Source organism: Pavona decussata, unplaced genomic scaffold, assembly GCF_977016875.1.
Source record: "Pavona decussata unplaced genomic scaffold, jaPavDecu1.1 SCAFFOLD_426, whole genome shotgun sequence".
In the NCBI taxonomy this organism is placed as follows: Eukaryota; Metazoa; Cnidaria; class Anthozoa; order Scleractinia; family Agariciidae; genus Pavona; species Pavona decussata.
The window spans coordinates 700,046-710,338 of NW_028145783.1; the positions used below are offsets into that span (position 1 = coordinate 700,046).

The 10,293-nt window shown below is 41.8% G+C and overlaps 2 protein-coding genes across 2 annotated transcripts; both read left to right on the forward strand.

Moving 5' to 3' along the window:
• Positions 1-414: 414 nt before the first annotated feature.
• Positions 415-4,213, forward strand: LOC146450795 (neuroligin-4, X-linked-like). The gene is made up of 2 exons (XM_085099946.1): positions 415-1,708; positions 3,458-4,213. The coding sequence occupies exons 1-2, from the start codon at positions 558-560 to the stop codon at positions 4,077-4,079; spliced, it is 1,773 nt and encodes a 590-aa protein (XP_084956072.1). The 5' UTR covers positions 415-557; the 3' UTR covers positions 4,080-4,213.
• A 2,809-nt stretch (positions 4,214-7,022) lies between these two features.
• On the forward strand, positions 7,023-10,023 carry LOC146450796 (pyrethroid hydrolase Ces2e-like). The gene is made up of 2 exons (XM_085099947.1): positions 7,023-8,304; positions 9,190-10,023. The coding sequence occupies exons 1-2, from the start codon at positions 7,160-7,162 to the stop codon at positions 9,809-9,811; spliced, it is 1,767 nt and encodes a 588-aa protein (XP_084956073.1). The 5' UTR covers positions 7,023-7,159; the 3' UTR covers positions 9,812-10,023.
• The last annotated feature ends 270 nt before the right edge of the window (positions 10,024-10,293 follow it).

Genomic DNA, 10,293 nt, shown 5'->3' on the forward strand with positions numbered 1-10,293 from the left:
GCGCACGCGCAGTGGAAGACCGCCTAATAAGGAAGAGAAACGCATGTAATTGTGTAATAAGAATTAAATTTAGTAACATTACAATATTGCAGGATTGGGGTTTTATTGTTCTCGTGATTGTAGGTTAAGTACTTGTTGCGCAAATAGAACTGAGTAAATCTACTACAATTGTAATAAGATTCGAGTCAGAACGAATTGAGAATTAAAATGTGAATCGCGAATAGAGAATAGTGAATTGTAGATTGGACATTGGAGATTGTTGGAATGTTAGAATAAAACTTCAGAAAAGGAAAGATACAGTACTCTTCAGTTTGTGAACCGGCGAGTGGGGAGTCCGTCAAAGATTCCGCGAGACAGTTTACATACAGGAAATACTTATACGTAAAAGCCACTTGATTTGGCTGACAAAGAACACGACCTAAACGTGTCTAATTTTAGAGTTGCTGAATAGACAATCAAACTTGTTAGTCAGCAATTTAAAGACCTTTATAAGCTTGCGTAGAGCTTGAGTCAAACAGAAGCAGCTCTCAGCGATCGCATACGTTACGAAGAGAAGCATGTTGGCGACTCGACTGACAAAGTTGTTCATATCGTGTGCATTCATCTTACATCTGGTCGGGTCAGTGATAGTGTCAACAAAGTATGGAAAGATCGAAGGTCTTAGTGTTTCGTACCCGAATGCCTCTGGCTCGTTCAAATCGGTCAGCAAGTTTTTTGGCGTTCCTTTCGCCGCTCCGCCGATTGGAGAGTTAAGATTTAAAGCACCACAGCCGCTAAAAGAATGGAAGCCAAACGTTCGGCCGGCTAAAAAACGCGGAGGCGTGTGCGTGCAAAGAAAGGGCCTGTATGAAGCTTATTTTGTCAAGGCTTGGACCGGTAATTTCTCTTACAGCGAGGATTGCTTGTATCTCGATGTCTACACCCCGAATGTCAGTTTGAGTTTACCAGTGATGGTTTACATTCACGGTGGAGGATACGCGGTCGGTACTGCAGTCACCCATCCCAGCGACATTTTGGCTCTCCAGGGGGTGGTAGTGGTTGTGATACAGTATCGTCTCGGTCCTTTTGGTTTCTTGACGACCGGGGATTCCGCGGCTCCTGGAAATTTCGGAATGTTGGATCAGGTGGAAGCACTGAAATGGGTCAAAGAGAACATTGAAAATTTTGGCGGGAATCCCAACAAGGTAACCATATTTGGAGAAAGCGCTGGCGGATCGAGTGTGAGCCTTCATCTCTTATCGCCTCTATCCAAAGATCTCTTCCATCAAGCCATTGCAGAGAGCGGTGTAGATTTGAGCCCTTTTGCGATTCAGCCGACGTCTTTAGGCGTCCGTTTTGCCAAAGAACTTGCTGAAAAGCTCAACTGTGCAAAGAGTAACTATAACGCTATGGTAGCCTGCATTCGCGAGAAAGAGGCCAAAGACATCATGGAAGCCACCAAATTAATTAAATATAAATTTACTGATCACCCTATGTGGGCACCAGTTGTAGACAAGAACTTTCTTCATGACACACCTAGGAATCTGCGACAAAGCGGAGATTACAAGAAAGTGCCGCTTATAATCGGTTTTACCAGTGATGAGGGTGCCACGTATCTTGATTTTATGGTGAACGCCTCCTTTGAGCTGATGGAAAGCGTGAGCAACGGTGTGCGCCCAGCTTTGTTCAGATCATTTCTAACAAAGTTTACACATGCGCGGCACAGCAAGTAAGTTGGTCGATCAGTTAAAAGTTATCTCTTTTTTTTTTTTTTTTTTTCATTTTTCGCATTTAGTTTTATTTTATTATTATTTTTTTAATAATTATTTATTTGAAAACACATTACTTACATTACTTACACTACTTACATTACGGGCTAAATACATCACTAGACAATACAGTAATCTATCTACAATACAGTGCTAACTGGTTACTTGCACTTGTCAACTAACAACAAGACTCTTATTACAATTCAACACATACCAGACAATGAAATGGCTTTCGCTCCTTACAATTACGGCTACTTACAATATATACTAACTTACGACTAAATTTAAAACTACCTAATTACATCCAATCGTTACTTCATACCATGTACAGCAACATAGCTTACCGCTAACTTACTAATCCTCGTTATTAACTTATTGAATTTTAATTAATCATTTGGGACTGGAGGGCGTTCTGCAACGGGCTCCACTTCTTTTTAAAATAATTGAGGGTATTATTATCTAAAGCTATTTGCTTTTCAATTTTCATGGAGTTTACGAGCAATTGTTTATATAGTTGCACCTTGGGTATGGTGTTTCTCAGTTTACAGTTGTATATGTAATGTCTAGCAATAAGAAGTAAGTGATGTAAAAGTAGATGTGAGACATCGTTAATTAAGCCTAGAGGGAGAGTGAGAGAGAGAGAAATGTCTTTCAAATCTTTAAGGTGTTGGGATATCCATTCAAAGAAACTTTTCCAGAATGCCTGAGTATGTTTGCAGTACCAAAACAGGTGAACCAGAGTTTCAGTAGTTTCACCACAAAAGGAACAAGAATCGACTTGCTTTATACCTATCTTGCAAAGAAACTCGTTTGTAGCCGATTCGTCTATGAAGACACTTAAACTGGAATACTCTAAGCTTTGCTTCTCTTGTACAGAGGAGTGGTAAATAATAAGCGTTTTTCCAGTTAACGATCGAATCTTGAACTATACTCCTTTCAGAAAGCCATTTTTCTTCACTCCGCAAGCTATCTACCTTTGTTTTCAAAAATAATAACTAGTATTTTCCTGTCATTATCACCAGGTTTTTAGAGTTAGTCAACTCATCAAAGAGTGCACAGTGCATGATGCCAAAGGATACCATACGATAGGATAGAAGACAAACAATGACTTCCAGCGTTATCTTTACTTCTAATATTAATGGACTGTTTGTTTGCACTTTTTGTGTCGCTAAGTACAGAGCAGTTCATAGTATTTGTTGAATTAATTTTCTTCCGAAAGGGAGGGCCGGGGGGGGAGGGGGGGGGGGGGTAAGAGGAAACATGGTTAGTTTGGTTCATTGAGCTCGTCACGTGATTATGGTGGATAAAAGCAGGCTGGAGGCACAAATAAACCGTTCTGAATACGTTTCGTTGCCGGATCTCTTGTGGTAGAAATGCACGTGCCAGATGTCACTTTATGTCACTTTACGTCTAAATAAACCAAACTGATCCTAAAGAAGTTAAGCGGTACTTAGTTAAAATATTGGCCCAAATAAATTGCCGTTTGCCGTAGTGTCAGTGCTACAATCAGTTTGGTTCATGTAATCTTTACGCATAGAAATTGCAAGGTTAGCATAGAAGTGGTAGTTTTAGTCTTTGTAAAATCCTCATAAGTTGACCATGGATAAATGCCGGATATTTTCTCCAATAAAACCCTGCATTTCTACAGTTTTAACTGTTTTTACTTTTGATACAGTTGTTAACAGCACCTGCCTTGCCTCTTTTTTCAGGAGAGAAACCGCTGACCTCATTTCAGATGCCTTGAAGTTCATGTACACGCCATGGCCCGACAACAGTGATAAATACGCACTGAGAAGCAAACTTGTAGATCTTGTTGGTGATTACCTCTTCGTCGCCCCCAGTCACGAGGTCGCCGATATTCACAACAAAGTTGCTCCGGTGTACATGTACGAGTTTGCTCATCGTGCAAAGACGAGACCAGGTATCGAGCGGTGGATGGGCGCGGTTCATGGTGAAAACGTTCCGTTCGTTTTTGGATTTCCCCTGCTTCCGAGAGCTTCGTCCTATTATAGCGAGGGTGACAGGAATGTCAGTTTGTTGATCATTACCATGTACACAAACTTCGCCAGATCCGGCGATCCGACGGCCAGCGGCGTTACCTGGGAGAGGTTCAACTCGAGTCACAGAGCTTACCTGCGTTTTGACACAAATTCCAAGATGGAGTCTTCGTTTAACCCTCGCCGGATGGCTTTCTGGAATGATTATCGTCCTAAACTGGTTAAAGTGAAGTTTGATACCAAGAAAGAGGTGGTTAACGGTGTCAGTGCTGTTTTTACCATGGGAACGTTTATTCAGATTGTTCTCAGTGTTATTTTAGCCCGCGTAGTTTGAGTGTGATTTGCAGTAACAAGGAAAAAGTTTTGTTTTCTTCTGTTGCGCCATCCCAATATGGAATAAAATTAGTAAGTGGATATGTCCCCTAGGTTTTTGAGCGTTTTTATTAAAAAAAAGAAAAAAACAAAAAACACGTAAGCCACCTTGGTAGTTTTCAAAAAATTTATTTTCCAGCTTAATCAGAACTTTTCAGACTTTTGCTTTAGTGGTGGCATGTTTAGAGCGAGAAATAAAGGCTGTTTAGTCAGGGTCGCGAGTTTTTAGGGGGGTCTGGAGCCAATCCTCCCCCACTAAAGTTTGAGATCTAGAGGCTCGGAAATGGCCTCATGGTTTTTGCAACATACTCCATGAGATATTTTCTGTTGAAAAGTTTCCGACAGTTTTTGTATAAGGTTGTAGCTTTGTAAATTCTCGTCACAAAATAAAGCAAGTACAATTCAAACACTACTTTCATCTAGTGAATACGTTTATGTATTTTACGTCTTTTCTCAAATAACTTGTGAGCATGAATCGAATTAACGTTAACGAAAGTAGTTTACTATTCAGTCAAAAATGTTACGAGATACGATCCCTTGCTTAAAAATGACTCTGGAACTGACAACAATAACTGTCAATAGCAGTAACTAAATTTCATAACTATAAAAGGGCATTTTACAACATATTATTACAAGTTTTGCTCCATATTTCAATATTATGAGTCGGTAGTTCAGTGTAGCAACGGCACTCTTATGTCATCACTTATATCTCAACGCAATAGTTAGTGAAAATCCAAACCCGTGAATTTCCCAAAATTTCTCTTGCGATATGCAAAAGCATTGGCAACCGGTACCAGGCAAATGCCACCCAGTCTTGTCTTGTAAGTGTTTAGGATGGACAAATGAGTAAAACGTGCTTGATGCATTTGAAAGCGAGGCCAGGTTTTCTACTCATCTAGCGGTTGAAAACGCTCTCCTGTTGAACTAGTGGTAGGATTAACGTGTACTCTTGCTACTTGGCCAATTAAATCTCGTTCGTGTACATTAAAAGATTTCGCGCCGCGCGTCACTCGCGCTTCGTCGCGAAATGCTGGCTGGTTGAAACGCTCTTTTATAGAAGATGTTAAGCAATCTAATGCTTCAAAGTATAGTCCTCAATAGTAGTCACGAGCTGTGCTCGGATGTTGTGGCTCACTAGTGCCCACTTCATAACGTCATGGGGCGCGTCGTTTTCTTGGGAGCATCTTCTTTCTCTGTTATTCTTCATACGCACCTCATACTAAAACAAAATGTCGTCCTCCCTCCCCCCCCCCCCCTCACGGGCTCCGAAGTCCCTGCCATGCCAAGCGGACGGACAACGGGTAATCCCAAGAGGGCAAGATAGCTACATCTTGCCCGCTCGGGTAGCCAACCACAGCGCAGGATTTGAGTCATCTTGCCCACTCGCGGAGCCAGCCATCTAATAAGAAGCGGTTTCCACCAAAAACGTTTCTTGCGTGCGAGTTCTCAGTATCACCATTTTATGCCAGCGAGTGGTTGGCAAGCTCGTATGTCTGGCAATAACTCATGTTTCTGTCGTCAATTTTTTCTAAAAAAAAAAGTAATAAAATAAATTAAAATAAAATAAATTAGAATAAAATAAAATAAAATAAAATAAAATAATAATAAAATAAAAATAAAGAGGATAATAGCTATGTTAAAATAACGACAAAAAGATAGGTTACCGTGCTCGTTTAGGGGGAAATGGCCATTAAGTTATTGACTGGGTTTAAAATAGACTACGGTTTTTCAAACGTGCACCCGCGAATGACGGAAGCAGTGATGCGCAATTACAATGAGCAATGCAATAAAATGGAATCATCTTTATTGGCAGACGACCGATAACTCCAAACAGGTAAATAAACCAAACCGATTACAGGGCTGACACTACGGCAAAGGGCTTATTTATTAGAACGTAAACATAAACGGTTAATGGTTAACTAGTGCACATGACGTAGCGTATATAACAGTTCATAAGTAGCCTGCAGAAAAGGCGTTATTTTTTGCTTTTTCCAGGCGAGCGGAGGCAAGCTCATTGAAATAATTTTAATTATTAAAAGTCCTTAAGATTATTATTATTATTATCAACCGCACATGAAAACGATAAGAATTAACCATAACAATTAACCACATGAAAACAACAAGAATTATGCTTAATCCTTATTTATTGACCTTTACATGAAAGCAATATAAGAACTAAACCACTTTGTCGCTCGCTCCGAGTTAGACTTTCTCAAAGTCCGTTTTCGTGGGAGTCCATCAAGTCTAGCTCCGAGTCAGTGGTAGGATATTAGGTTTAAAGTTTGCGTTCAAAAACATCAGGAAATAAAATGCTGATAGCTGCAAGTGTCCAATCGGTCGTTCAGATGTTCATCGACCTTCATCCGGGTTTTACTCGGTTTTTCGTTTGTTCGTTCGTTCGTTTATGCCGGTGGGCGCTCACTGGACCGTTTCATCATATATCATCAGGTTTGTTCGTTTGTTCGTTGTTAGTGCGTTCCTTTGTGTTTCTGCCTTGTTCAGTTGTTCCTCCGTTTGCCCGGTTCACCTTGAGAGACGGGGACGTAGTCTCCGGTGTAGCGGTCTATCTCTGTCTCTGATTTCGTCTGTCAGTTTCACATTCATGATGCGTGGGATGATCGTTGGTTGGGTCGGTGAGATCAAAATATGGACCTGATAGTGGCTGCCAGTGGCGCCTTTACATGCCGAAGTCCGATCTCACCTCACAGAAAAGTTTTGTAAACTGCTATGAGAGTGTTAATCTTGTCTCCTATACTACGAAAAAAAAAAAAAAAAAAATGCCCACCCACTGTTCAAACATCAGTTTTTTTTAGAACGGCACTAATACTTATTGCATAACCCGTAACAATGGTTTAGTTACGTACCGGAAATACTTATGACGTTAAGGCCAGTATTGAATTAATTGGCGTGACAAAGAACAGGTCTAACTTTAAAATTGCTGAATAAACAATCAAACTTGTTAGTCAGCAATTTATAAGCTAGCGAAGAGTTTGAGTCAAACAGAAGCAGCTCTCAGTGATCGCATACGTTACGAAGAGAAGCATGTTGGCGACTCGACTAACAAAGTTGTTCATATTGTGTGCATTGTTGCATCTGGTCGGGTCAGTGACAGTGTCAACAAAGTATGGAAAGATTGAAGGTCTTAGTGTTTCGTACCCGAATGCCTCTGGCTCGTTCAAATCCGTCAGCAAGTTTCTTGGCGTTCCTTTCGCCGCTCCGCCGATTGGAGAGCTTAGATTTAAAGCACCACAGCCACTAAAAGAATGGAAACCAAACGTTCGGCCGGCTAAAAGACACGGAGGGATATGCTTGCAAAGCAAGACCTTTGAGGCTTATATCAAGGTCTGGACTGCAAATTTCTCTTACAGCGAGGATTGCTTATATCTCGATGTCTACACCCCGAATGTCAGCTTAAGTTTACCAGTGATGGTTTACATTCACGGTGGAGGATACGAGCTTGGAACGGCGATCACGTCCTCCAGCGACATTTTGGCGCTCCAGGGGGTGGTAGTGGTTGTGATACAGTATCGTCTCGGCCCATTTGGTTTCTTGACGACCGGGGATTCCGCGGCTCCTGGAAATTTCGGAATGTTGGATCAGGTGGAAGCACTGAAATGGGTCAAAGAGAACATTGAAAATTTTGGCGGGAATCCCAACAAGGTAACCATATTTGGAGAAAGCGCTGGCGGATCGAGTGTGAGCCTTCATCTGTTATCGCCTCTATCCAAAGATCTCTTCCATCAAGCCATTGCAGAGAGCGGTGTAGATTTGTGCCCTTTTGCGATTCTTCCGGCAACGTCTTTAGGCCTCCGTTTTGCCAAAGAACTTGCTGAAAAGCTCAACTGTGCAAAGAGTAACCATAACGCCATGGTAGCCTGCATTCGCGAGAAAGAGGCCAAAGACATCATGGAAGCCACCAAATTAATTAAATATGCATCTACTGGTCATGGTATGTGGGCACCAGTTGTAGACATGAACTTTCTTCATGACACGCCTCGGAATCTCCGACAAAGCGGAGATTACAAGAAAGTGCCGCTGATAATCGGTTTCACCAGTGATGAGGGTGCCTCGTTTCTTGGTGTTATGATGAACGCCTCCTTTGAGCTGATGGAAAGCGTGAGCAACGGTGTGCGCCCAGCTTTGTTCAAATCTTTTCTAACAAAGTTTACACATGCGCGGAACAGCAAGTAAGTTGGTAGTCAGTTAAAAGCTATCTACCTTTGTTTTCAAAAATAATAATCACTATTTTTCTGTCATTATCATTAGATTTTTCGAGTCAGTCAACTCATGAAAGAGTATTCAGTGCGCCGATACAATGTTATACTATAAGAAACGATACGAAACGATACTACATGACGCCAAACGATACCATACGATAGGATAGAAGACAAACAATGACTTCCAGCGTTATCTTTACTTCTAATATTAATGGACTGTTTGTTTGCACTTTTTGTGTCGCTAAGTATAGCGCCGTTCATAGTATGTGTTAAATTAATTGCTTTTTTCCGGAAGGGAGGAGGAGGGGGGGGGGGAGGGAGGGAGGGAGCCTAAGAGGAACATGGTTAGTTTGGTTAATTGAGTTCGTCACGTGATTATGGTGCAATGGAGCAGGCTGGTAGTTAAAAGTTCCATTTAAATGGCAGTTTAGTCATAATTATAAGCTATACGAAACGTTTAATGCAGGGGACCACACGACCACACGACACACAAATAAACTGTTCTGAATACGTTTCGTTGGTGGATCTCTTGCAGTAGAATTGCAAGTGCCAGATGTCGCTTTACATGTAAATAAACCAAACTGATCCTGAAGAAGTTAAGCGGTACTTGGTTGAAATATTGGCCCAAATAAATTGCCCTTTGTCGTAGTGTCAGCCCTACAATCAGTTTGGTTCATGTAATCTTCATATACAGAAATAGCAGTTTTAGTCTTTGTAAAATCGTGATTAGTTGACCATGTATAATTGCCGGATTTCCGGATTTTATCCTCCAATAAAACCCCGCATTACTACAGTTTTACTGGTTTTCCTTTTGATACAGTTGTTAACAGCACTTGCCTTGCCTCTTTTTTTCAGGAGAGAAACCGCTAACCTCATTTCAGACGCCTTGGAGTTCATGTACACGCCATGGCCTGACAACAGTGATAAATACGCACTGAGAAGCCAACTTGTAGATCTTGTTGGTGATTACCTCTTTGTCGCACCCAGTCACGAGGTTGCCGACATTCACAGCAAAGTTGCCCCGGTGTACATGTACGAGTTTGCTCATCGTGCAAAGACGAGTCTAGGTACCGAGCCGTGGATGGGCGCGGTTCATGGCGAAAACGTTCCTTTCGGTTTTGGAATTCCGCTGCTCCCGAGAGTTTTACCCTATTATAGCGAGGGTGACAGGAATGTCAGTTTGTTGATCATTACCATGTACGCAAACTTTGCCAGATCCGGCGATCCGACGGCCAGCAGCGTTACCTGGGAGAGGTTCAACTCGAGTCACAGAGCTTACCTGCGAGTTGACACAAATTCCAAGATGGAGTCTTCGTTTAACCCTCGCCGGATGGCTTTCTGGAATGATTATCGTCCTAAACTGGTTAAAGTGAAGTTTGATACCAAGAAAGAGGTGGTTAACGGTGTTAGCGCTGTTTTTACCATAGGAACGCTTATTCAGATTGTTCTCAGTGTTATTTTAGCCTGCGTAGTTTGAGTGTGATTTGCAGTAACAAGCAAAAAGTTTTTTTCTTTAATCCGGCCATTCCTGCATGGAATAAAATTAGCTAGTTCCTTAGGTTTTTCAGAGAACACGTAATGCACCTTTGTACTTTCAAAAAATTGTTTTCCAGCTCATTCAGAACTTTTCAGACTTTTACTGTAGTGGTATCTTGTTAAGACCGAGAAATAAAGGCTGTTTAGTCTGCATAGGCATTTGTGAATGGTAGCTCAAGGAACCGAATCTTGCTCTACAGATAACCCGACACCATCAAGTGTTTTTTCTCGCACTTTATTGTCAGGGGGTTGAGCTCAATTTCGTTCCCAGGGTCTCCCCTCTTCACGTCCCAGGGACCCTGGCAACGAGGTTGGGTTGAGTGCTCCAGTGCTCCGGGACGGAAAATAAATGGGTCCAGCTGGACACAGTTGTTCAAAGCCCGATTAAGCGATGGCCTTACGCCAGGGTTCCAGTTATCCAGA

Coding starts and splice junctions, on each gene's coding strand:
- LOC146450795 (XM_085099946.1), top strand. CDS start 558: ATGTTGGCGACTCGACTGACAAAGTTGTTCATATCGTGTGCATTCATC. Junction 1,709..3,457: donor ACACATGCGCGGCACAGCAA/GTAAGTTGGTCG, acceptor CTCTTTTTTCAG/GAGAGAAACCGCTGACCTCA.
- LOC146450796 (XM_085099947.1), top strand. CDS start 7,160: ATGTTGGCGACTCGACTAACAAAGTTGTTCATATTGTGTGCATTGTTG. Junction 8,305..9,189: donor ACACATGCGCGGAACAGCAA/GTAAGTTGGTAG, acceptor TCTTTTTTTCAG/GAGAGAAACCGCTAACCTCA.